Source organism: Neopelma chrysocephalum, unplaced genomic scaffold, assembly GCF_003984885.1.
Source record: "Neopelma chrysocephalum unplaced genomic scaffold, ASM398488v2 Primary Assembly neopelma1_80b, whole genome shotgun sequence".
Classification (NCBI taxonomy): domain Eukaryota; kingdom Metazoa; phylum Chordata; class Aves; order Passeriformes; family Pipridae; genus Neopelma; species Neopelma chrysocephalum.
In genome coordinates, this window is record NW_020897742.1 from 860,184 (window position 1) to 881,152 (window position 20,969).

The 20,969-nt window shown below is 36.3% G+C and overlaps 1 protein-coding gene across 7 annotated transcripts in view; it reads left to right on the forward strand.

Moving 5' to 3' along the window:
* PUM2 (pumilio RNA binding family member 2) overlaps positions 1-20,757 on the forward strand; it is a 70,878-nt gene extending 50,121 nt beyond the window's left edge. For 3 of the 7 annotated variants that reach the window (XM_027690393.1, XM_027690389.1, XM_027690388.1), the window contains exons 13-21: positions 2,788-3,024; positions 9,472-9,739; positions 10,303-10,432; positions 12,391-12,525; positions 12,807-12,944; positions 14,586-14,711; positions 15,533-15,654; positions 16,924-17,116; positions 17,841-20,757. In XM_027690393.1, the coding sequence (XP_027546194.1) occupies positions 2,788-3,024; positions 9,472-9,739; positions 10,303-10,432; positions 12,391-12,525; positions 12,807-12,944; positions 14,586-14,711; positions 15,533-15,654; positions 16,924-17,116; positions 17,841-17,972 (1,481 nt within the window). In that variant the 3' untranslated portion in view covers positions 17,973-20,757. The remainder of the gene's footprint in view (positions 1-2,787; positions 3,025-9,471; positions 9,740-10,302; positions 10,433-12,390; positions 12,526-12,806; positions 12,945-14,585; positions 14,712-15,532; positions 15,655-16,923; positions 17,117-17,840) is intronic. The other 4 variants (XM_027690391.1, XM_027690390.1, XM_027690394.1 and 1 more) reach the window with 3 other exon arrangements.
* The last annotated feature ends 212 nt before the right edge of the window (positions 20,758-20,969 follow it).

Consider the following 20,969-nt stretch of genomic DNA (forward strand, 5'->3'; position numbering starts at 1 on the left):
TCCTGACCTGTATATATATATATATATATATGAATTGAATTACACAGATGAATACTTACAAAAATGGTATTAATGCATGTTGAGGCAAATTGAAAACAAGGTTAATTTTTTATCTGCCAAGGTTTCAGCTTCTTTGTAACTCCCCTCAGTGTGTTGAAAAGGTTGAATTTCAGTTAAAATATAGCCATGAATACTGATAGATGGCAGTACACATCTTGCCCTTATGTTTTCAGTTTTTGCAGGGAGGAAAAAAAGTAGCTCTGCAAAAAAATGTAAAGGTGAGCATGTTCTAGCTTGAATGACTGAACAAAGTAACAACTGGAAGTGGCAAACATAATGTATGTTGCTGTAATGGCTGTATGTACTTACAGTCTCTGTTCTTTTATATTAAAGTTATTCATCCTCCATTTTAAAGGTTTAGGTACATGATGATAAGTTACTGCAGCTTAACAGGTAGCCAAGAATTAGATCAACTGCGACAGCTTTCCAGATGCCTTCTCCTGGCTTGTAACAGCTGTAGAGTAATTGCATTAGATTAGGCAGGGGCAAAGAGGAGTAAACTAGTGCAAATTATCTGCTGGGTTTTGTGAGCTTTGCTTGTGTGTGTGAAAATGTAGCTCAGCTGCATTTGGTAACTTGGTAAGCTGCAGTAATTTAGCTGAGTAAGAAACCCTGAAAGATGGAAATACAACAATTCATCATGTAGCATTGTATTAACATTTATGTGGTTTACTGAGCCAGAACCTGTAGAGCTGGTCTCAAAGCTTGAGATTTCTTTCAACTGTTGCCTTAATTTGCTCTTCTGGTTTCTTATTCTCAATCTCCTTGCCTAGTTAGTCCAGTATCTTTTCCTTCTGGCTTCTCCTCTAGTATGTCTTCCTTCCCAGTTTCCAGGCAACATTTATCTCCTGCTTCCCTTCCCCCTCCTAAATATGTTTCTGTTTCTGCTCGTACTGTGTGATGTTGCCATCATCAGCTTATTATTCCAGTCTTTTTGCCCCACAGTCACATATACCTTCTAGAGCCTAACTTTTCTTCAGATCTGCTTTCTTCTCATCCTCACTGAAAGTGCTTTCTAGTTTTTCTTGCAGTCTCCTTGTTGGCTCCTTTGTCTGACCTTTCTCTCCTCCTTCTTCTGGTTTCCTTTTTTCACTTTCCCCCCTCCCTAGTCTGTTTCTTGTGTTTGGCTTTTGTCTCCTCTGCACTTGAAATAGAAAATATCCTTTCCACATTGCCTGATGGGCCTTCCCAACACAAGGTGGAATCTTGGACAGCAGTTTCAAGAGTCTGTTTTTGACATGGCAGACAGAAGCCTAGAAGTTCAATTGCAGGGAAAACCTTTATCAGCCATCTCAGAAGCACTGTGTGTGGTCAGGAGTTTTCAGCTATGAGTCTGTAGCAGATCTGTGCTGAACTTGGATGAACTGTGATTTTGCAAAGATTTTTAGTTCAGTCAAAGAGAGTGAAAATAAAGGTCTCCTGTTGCTGGCACATTTGGACTGAGTACGTGACAACTTTACCTTATCCAATAGGTAGCTGGATTATTTTGGTAAGGATAAAGCACTTTTCCTTGACAATATTTCTGAAATGACAGTGTTTGGACAGAAGTTCTTTGACAAATGTTGTCCAAGTAAGTACCTGCTGTGAAAAAATATTAGCCAAGTTACTAATGTGATGAGAAAACAAATTAGTTTCCTAAAGTCGAAGTATCAGGCGACCTTTATATTGGGCCATGCTGCCAGCTTTAGTAGAAAGGTACTTAAAAAGGGTAAAGATTATGGAATAAGTTCCAACCTTTCCTTTTTAAGTTGAAGTAGAAATCAATTTTCCAAATTCAGCTTAAGAAACATATTTGTTATTAAAATATCCATAATCTTGTTCATGAGTTCATTTGTTCAATGTTCTAGTGTTTAAAATAAGCACTCTAGTTTAATATTTCACTAGTATGCAGCAGATACTAGAATTTAACATTTCTAAAAATTTTTTATTGTTCTCCTAATTTGTCCTAGACTGTTCATCGCCCTGCTGAATGATGCTGTGCAGGATAACCAGTCCTTCACTAATACACTGTTATCCAAAGCCTCTAGTCTAATTTGACTTTCAGAAATACTGATAGCAGTAAAATCACATTTTTAATTTCTCACCTTAATTTTCCTATCTCTGCTCTGCTTCTCATCTTCTTCTTAGCCTGTTCCCTCTTTTCAAAATACTTCTTTGAGAGCCATAATTCTCATAGGGAATTTTAAGTAGTCATTTTTTTCCTACAGGTGAGGGGTTCACAAACAAGAGGAAGTTCAGAAACAGCTGAACAGCAACATAGATCATTCTGTGAACCCTTAAACAACAACTAATTGCCTCTAGACTTTTTCCTGAAATGAGTATCACTGTCTGACTAATAATTTATGATGGAAAAAGTTTTATCAAAGAATTTCGTGGAAATATTTTTAGAATCATTTATTCTATAAAGTGACAGTGTAATCTAATCTTACAAATTCCATATGTGTCCCGAAGCCTGAAGCCAGGCAGTTAAAACAGAGTACTGCAATATTACTGTGAGAAGTCTAGTATGAAATGTTGAGACGTGGACATTGGTGAAATTACTTGCCGGTGGTGTGTTTATACCCACTTAGATTTACTTAAAAGCATGTGTGGTTATCACAGTAATTGTCTTTGTCATAACGATTGCTGTAATTATTGTGATCGCATCTGTTGTTGCCCAGCTGTAGTTGGGGATAGGTTTTATTCAGTTGACACTGTGTAATTAGGGTCTTTTTATTTCTTCTTCAGTTGGCAGTTCTGCAAGTAGTAGTGCCACAAGGAGAGATTCTCTATCTACTAGCTCTGACTTGTACAAAAGATCTAGTAGCAGCCTAGCACCCATAGGGCAGCCATTTTACAATAGTCTGGGATTTTCCTCCTCTCCAAGTCCAATAGGCATGCCTCTGCCAAGCCAAACGCCAGGACATTCACTTACGCCACCGCCATCACTTTCATCACATGGATCCTCATCCAGTTTGCATTTAGGTAAAAAAAACAAAAACAAAAAACCAAAAAAACACTTTTTGTTTGTATGTGTGTATGTATTTCTATGTGTAAAATATATGTTGCATAAGAGATGTCACATTACCTTTGCTGTTAAACAGTTTTGTAATGAAGAGGGGCCATCCCTGAATGGTGAAGAGCACGCTCAAATGCTCATTGATTTGACAGTGGAGAGCACTCAGCTTTTGGCAGTATTGGGCCAACAACTGATTTTTCTTCCCTTGCAGAAGCCCAATAGAGAGCCCAGTAAGAATTATTGGTGCTTTTTCTATTATGTTTCCACAGTATGACAAGCAAAGGTGCATTAATTTTGTTTCTCCTTCAGTGTGTTACCACTTAAAGACATTTTAAAATGATGTGTTTAACAGTGAAGTGACTTTCACTAGTGCCCCTTACCATGATAAAGTAGAAGAGTGAGCAGTGCTCTCAATGTAAAATGTGTTAAAAGGTGATTTTTGAATCAGCCAGCCTACAACTCACGGCCCATTTGGTTGGGCAGGAAGACAGTAGTTTATCACCAGGCTGATGGAATTAAAAGAAAAAGGCATTTGCGAAAGAAGTAACAAAGGCATTGTCAGTGGTGGCTCTCTGTTATCAGATCTATTTTTTAAAGGAATGCTGATAATAATCTCTTAGAAATTTTTTTGGCTACTTAGATGACATGGGAGCTCAACCTTTCTTTAAAATAATTAAAAATAAAATAAAATAAAAAATCTAAAAAAACCCCACCACAGTCTAGAGTATATTTAGAAAATAATGCCTCTAACCTGATAAACTTTCTTTTTTTACTGCGAATATTTGTGGTCATTTAATTTGGATGCTAAAATCATACAGTGAAACTGGATGTAATTCAAGATTGAGTTGCCTGTTGCTCCAGTTACTATTCAGGGCACAGTTCTATGCTTGCAATAGGCAATTTAATTCCCTATACTTCTCTTAGTGCAAATAAAACAGGAAAAAATTTTAAGAAGTGTCTACCAGGATACACTTAAAGTGAGAAATGTGTGAGTGATTTGTATAATGAGGTTAAATAATTAAAATATATTACATTTACAGTTCAGTGTCACCTTCATGGTTAAGTGCTGAATACCCGAACTAAAACTGGGCAAGGGGATGTTTCAGCACGTTTTATTTTTTTTTACTTACCTTTTTTCCTTTTTCAGGTCTACAAAGTGCACCTTTGGGCTGAGACCAAGCATGGAAAGTTTCAGCCCAAATGGAGGCTTTTGAGAAAGTTCTGAACATCTGACAATGGGGTTATCATGGAAATCTTTTTCTTTCTTTCTTTTCAAAGTACTCTCACAATAGTTTTCATATTGCTGAAAACTATACTTAAATCAAATTTTGGAAGGCATTATCTAAAATTTTAAACATTCAAAGTTTTGTGTTGTTTCACATTTGATAAATGTTAAAAGACTTTTTTTCAGTTCTGAAAAATACGCTGTGATCAGTATAGAGGATTGCCTCTATCAGCAGAAATTGTTAAATACTGACTTCGACCCATTTCAAACTGTTTGGCAGTGTGAACCAAGCCTAATAGTTTGTTAAAATCATGTACTAGATCAGTGTGTAATGGCCAGAATATACAGTTGTACTCTGAAAATTGACACAACCTCGTTGGCTTCCATGTGTCCTCTTCATCTGCCAAGTGAAGTGGACCTTGATTACTGGTAAACTTTTTGCTACATTACCCAATCAATCTGAAATTTGGAAATGGGGGTCGTTTGGATATTTGCTTTCACAAAAGACGCAGTAATTTTTTTAGCCCTTCCTGCACCTCTACCCTGTGTCATATTTTTGCAGTTATATCCAAGGTGCACCATGTCAAAGACTTATTTCTGCAGTTAATTGTCTGTCCTGTTACATTTATTCTGGCTTGTTCATCAACCACTCTTGGAAGCATGTGTTTTGTTCACACATATAAAAAATTAAAAAAAAAAAAAATCAAAGTTTTCTAACTAAATGAGAAGTTATACCTGAAATCAAACAGTGGCAGTATATTTTAAGAAGGATATAATTATCATGTAGTCACTTTTCAGAGTAGAACAACATTGTAAGTTCATGTCTGCATGCAGTTTCCATTGGTATTCTGATAATGCCTGTCAAACACAGCTCTCCCTCCACCTTCAAAACTTGTCCTGCCTGCTTGTATCAACAGGTTCAGCTAAGTTTAACTCCTGTTTTAAAATGGGCATCAAACTCGGTTGCTCCTGTTTCAACCACCAGAATCTAGAGCACAATACTGGGAAAGGGTGCATGATTTTATAACCCCTTTGTCAGACACTGCTGCAATTTGTAGCTTAAAAGACCAATTTCCCTTTTACAAGAAATTAATGATATTTTACTGTTTTTATCTCTTCTCACCAACTTTTATCCATTATCCTAAAATAGGAATGTGCTAATGACTTTGTCCTAGTGTCAGTTTTCCTATATTTGAAGGGATTAGTCAGTTGTCTGTAACTGCTTCTTTACTGTAATCAGTTGGAGCAGTAAGGTCATGAATTTGAACTACCCTTTCACTCCCAGGGACAAAGAATTGCAAGAGGAAGTGTTTTTCCTATGTCATAAAAATCCTTTTAGGTTGGTAGTGCTTACTCTAATGGTACATTGCAACATTGGTGTAGAGAAGGATTTTTAAATTCTGGGCTTTTTGAGGTAATTATTTTCTGTGTTGCAAGCCAAGCTTGTTAGTAGTTTGGACTGATGTTGTTTTATCTTCAGAGGTGGTCATTGTGGGTAAGAGTAAAGGCCGCTTGGCCGAGGCAGAATGGGGAGCTTTGCGTGGCCTCTGCTGTTGTACCTACTCTGTAGGGCTGCAGTAAAAGGGGCATAATAAGCACTTCCACCAATTCCTAAAGTATACACAACATGTACATAGATATGTGCAATTCTGTTTTCCATACGAAGATGAAACTTTTAGCTGAGGATGAGATGAAGCTACTTTCTTACAAATGAAAAAATACTTCATAGAATGTTACTAGAAAATACTGCTGACACAGTAAATACTGTAAAAAACAGTTACTGTGCAGTAGATCTGGTTTCTGTCTTAAGTAGAAACAAATAAAAAACACTTCGATAAGTACTAACAGACTAATGCTATCAAAATAAATATGCCTAGATCTAGTTTTTAATATTTTTTTCATGTTCTCCTTAACATTAGATACGCTATCCATGTTAAGGAGTTAATAATTTTACATGCTTTGTGTTTTTAAAGCTTAGTAAGATGCCGGTTTAGATGATCTATATCCCCTTTATATCTCTGTGCCTTCTCTATGGACTAGCCACAGGGATTTAGGTTCAATTAAACTGTAAAACAACTTAATATTATTCAGTGTATCTTCGTTTTATGAGACCAGAAGTGATAGATAAATGATTATGTGAAGAATGAACTGCACACTTTATTCCCCAAGAGTTTGGAATTGTGTGGCTATACTGATGCCTAATAAGTGTTTAAAATTTTTAGTGTTTTATTCAGTAGGGTATGTTCCCCAAGTACCTTATAAGACCTAGTTCCTAGTTTGGAATCAGAATCCGTAAAGCAAGTGTCCCAAGTTCTTGAAGAGCATGTGGATGCTGCAGGCTAACCAGAAGGATTCGGGTAACTAGAATTCAGGTTTCAGGCGTTTTTTCCTAAGCTGTTGACACTGTTTTCGGGAAGGAGACCAGGTATCTGTAATGTCCATTCTAATGCTTTGGGGGTTTTGGACTAAGAAAATAATAAGTACAAGATTTTAAGAAAATATGCCATTGTACACACAAGTATGTCTGCATGTAATAAGTACCTATGACAATATGCTTTTATTTGGGGGGTTTTACTGTTTTTCAAATATGCAAAGTTGACACTGAGCCATAACATTACTGTAATGTGAAAAGTTACATGAGAAGAAAAGCTAATTAGTTATTAGATTACTCTTTTTTTATAATAGTGTCCAGTGTTTTACAAGGTTAAGCTTTCTGTGTGCTTTTGGGTATGACAGGTTCTTGTAGGCACAGTGGGTATGCTTTCAGCCTTCCTGTATAATGGTCTTGCTTAATGTGATTGTCTGAAATAGTTTCACAGGCAAGACAGGAGCCTCCCAGTTGCAGCATAGTCGTCTTACAAGTCTTAAAAGGTGATGGTTCCCAAATTAGACTGAAAAAAGGCTTGATAATCCTGAGTGTGAAATGTATTGTGTATTACACATACATAGCATATTTGTTAAAAGCTACCAAGTTCCTTAGTTTCTGGTTTAGTTGCTGGGTAAATTGTCACTTTTAATTTATACAGATACGAAGGCTCAGGTAAAAAAAAGCTGAAACAATTCCTGATTCACATGAGCAATTCTATAACTCTGTATGCTGATTGTAAGCGTATCATCAAAACTGCCCTGTTAGTTTCTGGCACAGAATTGAGCATGTGATGAGTGGAGCAATAGAGATGCTACAACAGAAGAGTAGCCTATAACTTCCTTTCAAATGGGCTTTGGTGCCCTCTCGTGATATTAAATAGTGTTACTGCACAGCACTTACAGGGAAGCCAGGATTGCATTCTTGTATTTACATAGTCTAGATGAGAAATACCATCATTTCAGCTGCATAACTTTTTGTTCTTTGGAAGGCCTTTCCTAGAACAGAAATGACCGTAGAGCATCACTCTTCATACTGCTTCACCTGCAGAATGTTGGGTTTCTTTTTTCCTTTTGTTTGTTAGTACCATGTTGCTGTCACCTCTTTTGTGGAAATAGTGCTTGTCAACGGAAACTAAAAATGATAGTTACAAGAATCTGATATTCCTAGCTGAAAAGAATTAAGAGGCATTAATTTAAAAGAAAACATAGAGGTTTTTAAAAGGTATTGTGGGGCATAAAATATTCACTGATGCTTATCACTAAATTTTGAAAACTAATTGTAAAATAAATACTAATTGTTCCTATTTTAGGCCATAATACCATACAGTGCAATACATGTGATGCTTGATATGTCTTGCAGAGCACTAACATCTCAGATTCTGGTATTGCAATTTGATCTTTTGAAAAAGATAACCTTACCATTAATACATTACCAGTCCACCGTAACACTGTTGTTGCCTGGCCTTATAAATACTTGGAACCAAAAGAAGGCTTGGCTGGGGCACTCTCAGCTGTTTTCTTTTTTTATTTTTTTTGATTATTGTTATTTTTTTTCCTTTTTCTTTTTTTTTCCTTTTTTTTAATTAAGTTTGTAATAGAGCACCATTCAAACAGCACATACTGCAATTTGTTTTAAATTCATATGTCAATATTTATTCTGTTGACTTTGAAAGGGCTTCAGTTACTATGTCACTTTCCAGACAGGAAACAAATTCTTTCCTTTTCCACTTCATGCTCAATACTTTTAGGGAGTTTTTGGGTTTGGTTTTTTGTTTATTTAGTTTGGTTTTAGTAGTAGAGTTGAGGTTTCTAGGTGGGAATTGTCTGACTATTTCTGCTTGCAATATAGTAAGAGTATCCCTTTAGAAAGTCATACTGCAGTTGGGAAAGATACTTTGCATGGTTCTTTATGATTATTCCTGCCTGTTGTAAAGTGGAGGGGAGAGGCCTGCTGGAGGAGTTCAGAGTGACACAAACTGATCAGGGAGATGAGAAATGCACAGGACCGTGAGGTGATGAGCTGTGGGTGGAATCCTTAGCAAAAAGGAGTAGAACCCAGACATAGGAAAGCAATTCAGTTCTTCGAAAGTAAGGAAGGATGAAGTGTAGTGTGAGTGATGAGTGTTTGTGCATCAAGGAAAGGACTTCATGTTTCTACAAGGAGCTTCAGTTTGATATAGCTGTGGTTGGTTTAGAATTAAGTAGAACATTCTTAGTTACCTGGTTTGAAATTTGGCATACTTAGTGCTTACAAGAGGTATCAGGTTAAAAGCCTGGGATGCTGAAGTCGTCACATATCCTGCAGGACAGGTACAGCATGACAAAAGGCACCACGCGTGCCTCCCCAAAAATGCCCTTACACACTGTAATTTGCAAAGGTACCTCAGTAGGGACTGAAGGGTAGTTCAGATTTCATGGTCTATTTTGAAACAATTGGCTAACTTTAAGACTACTAACAAGGGTATAAGCCAGTATGACTTGTGGAGTGCAAATCTGCCCACTAAGCTTAAGACCCACCCAATTCTAAAAGTTTCTGTAAGCCTGAGTGGGTGCTCACTTTACCTGCTTTGATACATTCCTCTGATGACATTTCTTTTCCTGGTGCCCTTCACATAAAATAAAAATGAGGAGGAGAATGGTTTTATTTATTGGAAGATAAAACTATCTAACTCCTCCAACCGTAATGAGGTAAATACCAATAATGAGACAGCACTGTTGTTTTCTCTGGCTCCAGGGTGTATCCGTAGTTCTAGTACACTTGCTGGTTTTGCTGTTGCTTATTTTCCTCGCGGCCTTGACTGACAGAGCTGCTTCCTTGTAGGAGGACTGACAAATGGTAGTGGTCGCTATATTTCTGCAGCACCCGGAGCCGAAGCAAAGTATCGCAGTGCGGCAAGTACCTCCAGTCTCTTTAGCTCCACCAGTCAGCTCTTCCCTCCTTCGCGCCTCCGTTACAGTAGGTCTGACATTATGCCTTCTGGACGTAGCCGACTGCTGGAAGATTTCAGAAACAACCGTTTCCCTAATCTTCAACTAAGGGACCTTGTCGGACATATTGTTGAATTTTCCCAAGACCAGCATGGTTCTAGGTAATTATTATAGTACAGTCAATGACTTAATAATATTTTACTGCTTTGATACTGTTTTATTAGCATCGAACATTTGAATGAGCTGCTAGTCATCTTAATTCAAAGTGTGCCATTAGTTGGAGCACATGCTCTTATGATGACCTTTTTCTTCTCTAGGAAATTTCATTATAAAAGTAGTATTAATTTAGCTGCCTATATAAATTCTCAGTGTAGAAATAGCCTCATAACTAGACTTGTAAACTCTAGCATTTAGGTACCAAAAAGATGTTGATTAAGAAAACAAAGTATGTGGCATCTGGAATGCAAAACTATTTTTCATCAGTACATCATCAGGTACTTAGTTGTTGTTATTCTTTTCATCTTTAATCCTTTTCAAATGAAAGTTTTTAAGTCTTAATTTTACTGAAATGTATCCTTTTATATGCAAAGGCCCTACTTTCATTTTAATAAATTTTATAAATGTTGAATGCTTTCTTTAGAGTTTTGAGGTGTCTCATTGAAACAGTGTTTGAGAGGTTTTCCTGTTGTTGATATAAAGCATAATGTACTATTTTTGCACTTAGATTTATACAGCAGAAGCTGGAGCGAGCTACTCCAGCTGAGCGCCAGATGGTATTTAATGAGATCCTGCAAGCAGCATATCAATTGATGACTGATGTGTTTGGAAACTATGTAATACAGAAGTTCTTTGAGGTAAGGATAGCACTAAGTCTATGGATGGAAATGCAAACAAAATGCTGTAAATCTGATGAAATTTACCTGGTTTTGTCGTAACATCATAGCAGAATTCTACTGGACTTCCATGGAACCCGAGTGTATAACACTGCACATGCTTTTCTGTTCTGTATCTCCTGCTTTTTGTGATACTGGGCACAGTTTCTCTTTACGCTGTATGTGTTGGTAAACATTGTTGAAAGTACAGGCTGCACACTCAGGCTTTGCAAACCTTTTAGCAGAACTTACAGAGACTTTCAACAGATGAAAGGGAACATAAATATTTGAAAGATACTTTTTATTGATTATTGCATCATGGTATAGAGCGGGTCTGGAAAATGCTCTTGCATTCAAATAGCTGTGTGAATTTCATCTGGTGCTGTATATGAGGAAACTCAAAATATATTGAGGTGGAAGAATTTTGAGTAAGGGATGTCAAAAGATGCATCCAGTATTACAACAAATACTATTTAAAACAACTTTGCTTTCTGTTAAAAACTGTGGTAAATAAAAAAAAGCCTTATCAAAGAATTTGGCTTGCACAGAGAAGAAAAAGCAATACCCGTGTCCTGGAAAAAGTTATATGTAGGAAATGTATCTAGCATAGTGTTCTTTAAATCAAGGATCATATCAAAGTGTCTTAGTGGATAGAAGGTGAAGCTAGAAAATGTCCAGTAGAAATAAGACAGTTACTGTAAACAAGAACGTAGTTTTTAGTGAGTAGTCTATGAAACAATGTGCTCACTCTTTTTATATTTTTTTTTTCTTTTACAAATCAAAATATCTTCTAAAAAGTGTCACTGATGTGTGGTATGTAAGATCTTAATCTTGCTCAAGGGTCATCAGTTACTGGTTTTTTCCATAGTATTAAATTAGATGGATACATAGATAATTATTGTGAACTAAATGTTCTCATCTTAATTCCGAGGAACAGTACTCAAGAAAAGAGTGCACTTGGCCTTATGTGTAGAAAGGGACCTTAGTTCACTGTTTAAGTAGGCGGGTGAAGTTGTTTGAGCTTTCTTTGAAGTTCACTGCAGGTGTGGAGTTCAACAGTTCTCAGCAATGCTGTGTGAATTTTGCTGCTGCTACCGGCTGATTGTCCAAGTGATCACTTCTGTGTCCTCTCTTGTACTGTGCCGACTGAGGAGCTTGTTTGGGGATCTGGGAACAGGGTTATGTGTATTAGTTATGAAGCTTGACTTCTACTCTGCTCAGTGTGGAGCAGCACAGAAGTTGTAGTAGCGCCATGAACGGGATAATAAAGACAGGAATCAGCTACCGGTGAGAAACATTGGTTGAGTCATACTCTTAACACAGCTATTGTGTAAAACTGTTTTGATTTTGCTCTGCAAAACCCAAGTTTCCTAAATTTCCCAAAGTGCCCATGCTAAGAATCATTGTTCAAGAAAGATGTGAAGTTACCAAGAATCTACTCCAGGGGTTGACATACCTACCCTCACTCCCCCGTCCCCTCCTGTTACTGCATACAAATGTGTACTGTAAGCTTGCTTAGTATGCAAGATGTGAGATACACAGGCCAGTACACGTTTAAGATATCAGAGAAAATCTGATTTGAATTTATACATTATAGTGACCTGTAGTAAATTTTCCTGGTATAATTTGTCTGAATAAGTGGTTTATTACATTTAAATATTGCTACATAGAAACAAGTATAAACTATTTTGATTTCTTCTGTTGTCTTTCAAGGTCATGCATTTGCTAGCAGGTATGTGACTGAATGTGGAATATTACAAAATGTTGCATTTAGAAAAGATTCTGGTAAAAATACCCACAAAAATACAAAATGAAAAATCATTGAAGTATTACAGACAAAATTGTATTACCATCATGTAGTACCTTGTGAAAATACTTACTCTGACATATAAATTCCAGCATGCTGCAATATGTTTAACTGCATATTTATTTTCTTTTAGTTTGGAAGCCTGGATCAAAAGTTAGCCCTAGCAACACGCATTCGTGGTCATGTTCTGCCATTAGCCCTCCAGATGTATGGTTGTCGTGTTATTCAGAAAGCACTCGAGTCAATCTCACCTGACCAGCAGGTAATTGTAAGTTAGAGCAATACTTTTTTATTTTATTTATTTTTTTTATTGTATCCATTTTTTACTTGCTTAAATTGTTTATTTTAATTGTTTAATTAATTATTCCCTTCATCATGAAATGCCCTAGGCACTAAAATAGTTGTTTAAATGAAAATACTGAGACACACAATTAACACCAGTGAATATGAAGATTCGAGTTAGGATGAAATGAAATTTTTTCCCCCTTTGGGGAGGAGGAGGGGAAAATCATTGTAAAGACAAGAATAAGCCTTTTTTTTTTTTTCCAGAACGAAATGGTGAAAGAGTTGGATGGCCATGTTCTGAAATGTGTGAAAGATCAAAATGGAAACCATGTTGTACAAAAATGTATTGAGTGTGTTCAGCCCCAGTCCCTGCAGTTCATCATTGATGCATTCAAAGGACAGGTAGTGTCAACAGTTCATTTCCTTTTCTGGGCGTTGCTTAGATTTGCAGGTCCTTGTCCATCATTTGCATATACAAGATAGCGTTTTGCACTTTGCAGTCAGCTTGTTTTAAGTAAGATGAAAACAGGGATGATAAAATGGAAAAGCTGTTGAAGAGACAGTTAACGTGCTCTGAAAAGATGAATCTGTTGGAGAGGAGGCTCTAAAAAGACCTGTTTGGATATATTATAAATACACGTGGTGGATGTAATGTAAATACATACAAGGGATTTGGTGTATGGCCAGGCTTTATGTTTGTTTTGTGATAACACCATTTCAGATTTCCTTCATAACTTTTGACAGTGCCATTTTTGATATAATAGTAAAGTATGTGCTCTCTAGAATATATTTTTCATTAAAAATTCCATTATCTTCTTCTGTTGCTTATGTTGCATATGTCAATTGTTAAGGAAATACTGTCATGAAATACAGTGATCTGTTCCCTGCATATGGGCTGATGTTGACTGAAGGAGAGTGGTATTTGTTTACTTAAGGTTGGGGTTTTTGTTTTGTTTCCAAAAAAGTTATTAATATAAGATGGATACTGTGCTGCAGGCTAGTGAATATGCTGCAGCTAAATAACATTTTAATACTCTGAGACAAGCATGTACTTTCATCGTCTTGAGAAGAATCGTAAAAATCTTACTAACTTGGCTGTGTAACTAAATTTTACTTTAATGAATGACCAAATGTACTTCCTAATAAAATCTTTGATATTTTACAGAACAGCAATACTGAATTACTGTGGTACATAGTAGTAAATTGCACACCAAGGTTTTTGGGTTGGGGCTTTTTATATCAAAAAATGTGTATGAGGTACATGAGATGCAGTTTCTAAACTGTAAATAGAGCCCATTGACTGAAGTGTGACTGCATTTACTGAACATTCATCCTAAGCTCCAAGTAATTATATATAGAAAATACTAGCTAGTATGAAAGTAGCAAATGAAAAATGCCACACTTTAGTTATGTCACCTAACAGTTTTCACCTGCCTGCATCGTTTGGGTTGATGTCTAATCAGACAAGATTCTGTGTTCAGTCCTGACCAACATTTAAATCTTCTGAATTAATCCCCAAAACACAAACCTAGTTTCTGGAGAAGCAAGCAAAAGGAATAAGCAAGATTTTGGCTGTACGTTTTGAATTGTTTTTTACAAACTTTGTATCTATAACAGGAAGCCTGTTGTATATCCTGGAATGTGAAATTGTTGAAAATCAGCCACCATAATAGGACTCATCTTTGTAATTGTCCAAATCTTAAAATTTGAAAATTAACTACAAAGTTCGAAGCAAAGCTTGGAAGTTGAACAGTGCTTAACTAAGGGTCATATTTCCAGGCTTTCCTTTGCAGCTACGTAGGCTAGAAACGTGATAATGAACACTTGAGTTCTTGGTTGTATGGGTACTGGAGTCCTTGACACACAAAAACCTGCTTTTTCATCTTTTCCTGACTTTGACTGGAAATGGAATTATGGTCTTGACAGGCAAAACATTTTTTTTAATAGAAGTAGGTGCATCTTCAATTCCATTTTGATTGCAGTAATATTACTATATCTGTGAACTTCAGTTGTCTTAACTTCAATTTACAATCCTATTTCAAGGTATTTGTACTTTCAACTCATCCATACGGTTGTAGAGTAATTCAGCGTATTCTGGAGCACTGCACTGCTGAGCAGACTTTGCCAATCTTAGAAGAACTGCATCAACACACAGAACAGCTAGTGCAGGTTAGTGCATGTGTACTCACTTCTTAATGCATTTTAGAGCTTTTTGTTGTTATCATAATTTGTTCCTATGTCGTCGTTTAAGAAATTGTTTAAATGCATTTGCCTCTTTTTAGTTTTGTAGACATTGATTTTTTGTTTTTCTTTCCTTCCATAGTTTTAATGAAAATGAATTTGAAGTTGGGAGGCAAAGAAGATATAAAAAGCCTTTTTCTTGCACTTTTGACTGTAGCTTCGAATATACATTGTAAATGCACAGAATTAGTATATTTTTATTGCAAAGATTGCCTTTTTGTAGTTGGTCTTGATTCACTATGATGTCCTCCAGATAACTTCTAATAATGTCTAAACACCAATACATTGTCAAAATACTGAAAGGGTTCCTGTGTTCAGTAGGAATTTTTACCCAGAAAAAGGCAATTCTTGCCTTTTTCACAATCAAGTGTATTTCTCAGTGGTTTCTTGTGTATACAAGTCTCTAGTTAAAACACAACTGTCTTGGGGAACCCAAGTTCAGGGAGATATTACAGCTGTTAAAAAAGCATGATTCTAAATCTGAGGATTTCTTTCTTTAAGAGGATAAAAGATACTCTAGCAAAACACTTGCTTTACAGACTATTTATATTTTTCATGTAAAATTTGTGATCCATGAAGTAATCTTTGATGCAGTATTTCTTGCATCACTTTTTTTCTGTAACGTTGACATTATTGTATTTTCCTTATATCTATTCAAATAGTAATTTGAAACTTTATGCTCATGTACAAAAGCTGTATTTATTAGTTGGTATGAACACAAAAGAAAATTGAAGTAATCTTATTTTCAGGATCAATATGGAAATTACGTTATCCAACATGTACTGGAGCATGGTCGTCCTGAAGACAAGAGTAAAATAGTTTCAGAAATAAGAGGAAAAGTTCTAGCTCTGAGTCAGCACAAATTTGCCAGGTATTGCACAGCCTTCACATATTAAAGATTCACTAACCTTGTAAAGCTGTAGTGTTGGGTTTATTTATTGTGTTACAAATAGGATATAATTTTTTTCTGTTGTGTCACTTTGCCTCCTGAAATTTCATATTTTTATAGAGATGAATGGTGGTGGCATTTCTATGCTAGATTTGGGGAAGGGAAGGGGCAAGTGCTGTTCTGTAGCAAAACAAAGGAAATTCTGTGGGTTTATGGGATGGCTTTTGTTCACTTTGTGCATGTGCAGGGAACGGATTCCAAGTCTCCATATGAAGATCTCAGAGCCAGGTGAAAAGCTCTCCTAGAACTTATGTGATATGATGACAATAAGATGGAACTTCCTAACTATCAGTCCAGCCAAGCAATTTACAAGTATAACAAGGCTCACATTAAAAAGTGATGGTTCAGTCTGACAAAGATTTTCTGCATTAGGAAGTCTCAAAGACTATTGTAGGAGTCCTGAACTATTCTGAAATTAGAACCTAAAATTCCTCCTTTCACCCTATTTGCTGAATTACGGATTATGTGCCTTTTGCTTAAGGAAAACCATACCTCACAATTCATCCTGTATGATTTAGTGAGACTAACCTTGTCATCAACATTAAGTAGAAATGCACTTGACATTATGGGGGCATTTGTTTTAAAAATTGTTTGCAAACCAGCAAGTTTTTATCTGGATTTTTTCTTTGTCTAAGTAGAACTGTTCATAATCCTCTAACTTGCTTTATTTCTAAAGCACAAACTTAGGACTAGAATGACTTTGCTGTGTTCTAAGCTCTGATGGCCTTTCCAGCTTCTGAGATACCTGGAAGGTCAGAGACTTCCTCTACAAAAGGAATATTTGACAGAATCTCTGTAGGTGTGCTCCTGGAAAGCACCTTTATTCAAAAAGGAGGAAGCCTCTTATCTGGTTTTCTCTGTTGTGTCTTCAAAGGGCCCACAACCAGAACAGATGTACTAGAACACATCTGCAGCCTGAGGTCCAGTATATCTACTGTAGGTCCAGTAGAAAATCTCTCCTACAAGATAATAAGTATCAGAAAGTAACTTTTTTTACACAGGTAGGGATGTTTAATCCTGTAACTCCCTCAGTCAGTACAGATGGAAGCTTTGGAGATCCAGACTTGATGTGTTTGCAGTATGGTTTTTACTGACATTAAGATGCCTGAACTGTTCAGGAAAATTGAAAATTGCTACGTAAAAGAATGTTGTATCTTCAGTCCCCTAATGCATTTATGTCTTATTTTTCAGCAACGTGGTAGAAAAATGTGTAACTCATGCTTCTCGTGCTGAAAGAGCTTTACTGATTGATGAGGTGTGCTGCCAGAACGATGGTCCTCACAGTGCCTTATACACCATGATGAAGGACCAGTACGCCAACTACGTCGTGCAGAAGATGATTGACATGGCTGAACCTGCCCAGAGGAAGATAATAATGCACAAGGTACATGTCTACATGGTTGTAGTGATTAAAAAACATTATATAGGTGAATTTTTCTGCTAGAGCACCTTTCCCTCTAGACGTGAAACTCACTAGTTCTGTCATCTAGAACTTGATGCATAAGCATTAAATTCAGTGAAGCTTGGTAAAGCAGAATGCATTCAGGTCCCTGAGCACTGAGCTAGAAATAGAAATCTACAGAAAAGTTTCAAAAGTTGGATTTTGTAGCCTCTCTTTGTGCCAGCTTTTATGTGAAAATACTCTTAATATGAAAATGTAGAATCTGTCATCGTTATTAATGTAACAGAAGAAATACAGGTAAATACAGGTTTCTTTTTTTTTATTTTCTGGTTGTGGGTATAAATCCATTCTGCAGTTCCCCTAGAAGAGATTCCCACACTTGGTAACATACAGGCACATTTTCTACTTAAGAATATCCAGACATGGAGAAAAGTGCTGTTGCCATAGTGGCCCTGGGCTATTTAACACAGGGCCCAGGATATTCCTGCAGCTCTACTTCCACCAAAAGGACTCTCCCACAAAAGTATCACCTCCCTTCTGCAATGGGTGGTGAGTCAAAATCACCACCCTGACATCTTTACAGAAAATTCCAAAATTTTGAAATACAGGCTTATTAGTATCTTTCTGTGTGGTATTTTGAAAGTCACCTCTACTTTAAAGTTTGGATGTTAAAAAAAAAAAACAACAAACCTGTTTGTTATTACAGATTCGACCCCACATCACGACTCTGCGTAAATATACCTACGGCAAACACATTCTGGCCAAGCTGGAAAAGTATTACCTGAAGAACAGTGCTGATCTGGGGCCAATTGGTGGACCACCAAATGGAATGCTGTAAAAGACAAAGAGAAATGGAAGAAAAATTAAATTGTGAATTATCAAAACGTACAACTTAACTCTAAATGTTCTGATTTTTTTAAATCTATTTATTGACTTTGTTCATCCATTTGTAAAATTTTTATTCTTGTGTATATTTTTGGGGAGTGAATTATTAAAAAAAAAAGAAAAAATATCTCCAGCCCTGATCCGGAGACCTATCAGATTGGATGGCTGGCAAAGCACAGAATGCCTGTATATGATGTAATTGTATCAAAATAGCTGTCACATATTTTGTAAATTTTTACCTTGTAAAGTCACTGAAATAGTTTTTAAAGGGAAAAAGTACAGTATTCTTTTAATACACTGGCTTGCAATCTGGTAGGTCTACCCAGCATCATAGCACAACAGGTTTATAGAGTTGTATATAGAATTAATCCTTATTTTTCCCTTTTGTGTGAAGTCTTTTATACCAGATTAAAATTGATCAGCTGCATAAACATTATTTAACATGTTGAAAAGTTAAGTTGTATTTTGGTGGTTCACAACATCTTATCCAAATAACAAACAGGGCACAGCAAATTAAAATAACAAAAGAATGGAAACTTTAAAAGACTAGCTTTCGGCACTTGCTGTGGATACAGGTTTTTTTAAATGGTGCCCTAAGGTTTTCTCTAGCAATGTATTAAAAATAAAGTGCTGTATATACTTATATATTTAATTGTTGTACAAGGTAGAGGGATGAAAATGATGGTGGTACTTCCATTCAGTAAAGTACACTGTTGGAAAAGGAGTGAACCCTGTATTAACTTTACAGTCAGTTTTACAAGCAGGAAAAGTAGAGATTTGTATTTTTTTATTTTGCATATAGAATTGTAAGGATTTGAAAGTGTTGAGCATTTATTTTGCTTTCTCACTGTAGATGCGAAAAATAGGTAATGATGAAGAGAAAAGGGGCCACTGAAAAGTAAACTTGATAGCTCAACATTTAAGCATGATTGATTAAATATTCAGATAGCTTTTTGCTTCCTATAAATATATGCATTGTATACGTGTAGTTAATAGGTGTAAGTTTACAGTTTGAAAACAAATCTCTCGTTTCGATGTTTATTACAAAGCCTTGCTAATTTAGTAGTGATGCTTACCTTGGTTGTACAGATGTACATTTGTAAACCTTCATGCTGTAAATGTAATTTGTTTTACCCCTTTTTGGGACAAAAATTTGCATTTTAGTGTATATTCATATCCCCATTCCCTTCTTTCCCCCTGGCATATAGTGTTGTATAATGTAAATTTATTTCAGCAAATCAAGAGTGATTTTTTTAAAATTCTATCTTTATATGGTTTCAAAAGTAAGAACCGGCTTTCTTTTTATCTATTGTGAGAAACATTATGTTTTGTTTATAACATAGCTGTTGATTCTGTTCATATGGACACTTTGGGAAATCAATCTGTTCAAATTTTAAATTGGGATAAATAAGCATAGTAAGAAGTGGACTGAAATATTTGGTTATCACAGAAACCAATGCTTCTTCCATCTTAATAAATGTGGCATGATTTTTTTGTACAGAAGAGTACTGTATTTTTGAATAGCCTTCTCCCAGCATAAAGCAAATATGTATGATACTGTCAATTTTTTTCTCTGGACATATGACATTGTAACAGTAACATAAAGATGATGTACATTTACAAGCGGCCTTATGTACATTTCCCAATGATCTTTTTAAGGCAGAATTGTGACCATATGTGTATAATTAAAATCCTTTTTAATCCTTTGCCTATGGAAATATTTTGGAAAAAGCTTACTTTGTATATTCAGTTTCTGAAAGATAAAGAAAGTGCTTTGTATGTTGTTGAAGTAAGTATTTTGTGTAAAACGTTGGATGGCTTAACCTAAATGATAGTTTGGAAACAATGTCTTGAGCATTGACCAGATAAAAGGCTGTTTATGGTAGGGGTGTGATCACGAGGAAAGAAAATAGCAGTGGTATAAACTTGTAAAAGGATTTCTGTCATGTTACTGTTGATACCAGGTTTACATAACTGTTACTAAAGCGTACATCTGAGGCGCTGCTTTCCTAAGGGTAGCGTTAACTCATTAATAGGCAAATGGGAAAGTTTGTCCTGGCCTGCTTCCAGTGCCTGCATGAAGTGGTGTAGTAGGCCTTGTTATTTTGAGTAAGCACAATTCTAATTGCCAAGTAGTTTTTGCATGGCAGTTCACAAAATCCCTCTCCGGAGGTACAAGCCCTGTCACTGGAGCCAGAGCTTTCCCGTAGTCACCCAAAGGATGACTCCTGAGCCACTTCCTTGGACACATCAATTCCCCTCAGTGACTATCTGTACCCTGTGTACCTGTGCCGTGTGTTATAATCCACAGAGCCGACATTCCTTCAGCATGTAAGACAGTACGTCAGGCTTTCGGGGGTGTCCAGGCAGAAACTGATAATGTCCCGGTACTTTGTCCCTGTAGCACTCATGCCATGGTTGAATTTAAACAGTCCTGTAACTGTCATCCTTGGTGCTTTCAGTATCTTGAACATAATCTTCCACTTGCTCTCCTAAAATCATTTGTGCAGAAATTCTGTCCAGGAACATGAAAATCACTGGGTTTCCTTTCAACTATTTTAGGCTTTGGGTAGAACCACTAGACTTTTTGCTCAAGTATTGCTTTTTGATATAGATTGTTTATGGACCAGTTTGATTAGGTTTGACTCCAGGTGGCTCGTATTGAATAATGTAATGTTCACATGTATATACTGTAAAAATCAAAATGAAAATGTGTGAATAACACTGTGTGAAATACATTTGGTCTTGTGTTTTTTCCTGTAGGAAACCAGCCATATTCTCAGTTATGTGACTTGTCTGTATCTCTGGAGCTCAGTTTTGGGAAGGTGCTTGCTTCTAGTGATCTGATGGGAATCGGGCAATTATTGAAGAACCCTGGATTAGATCATTAAATCTCCAGAGGGCAGTCCTGAGCAGCTAAACCTTCCTATTGTCTTACGAAAAATCTTTA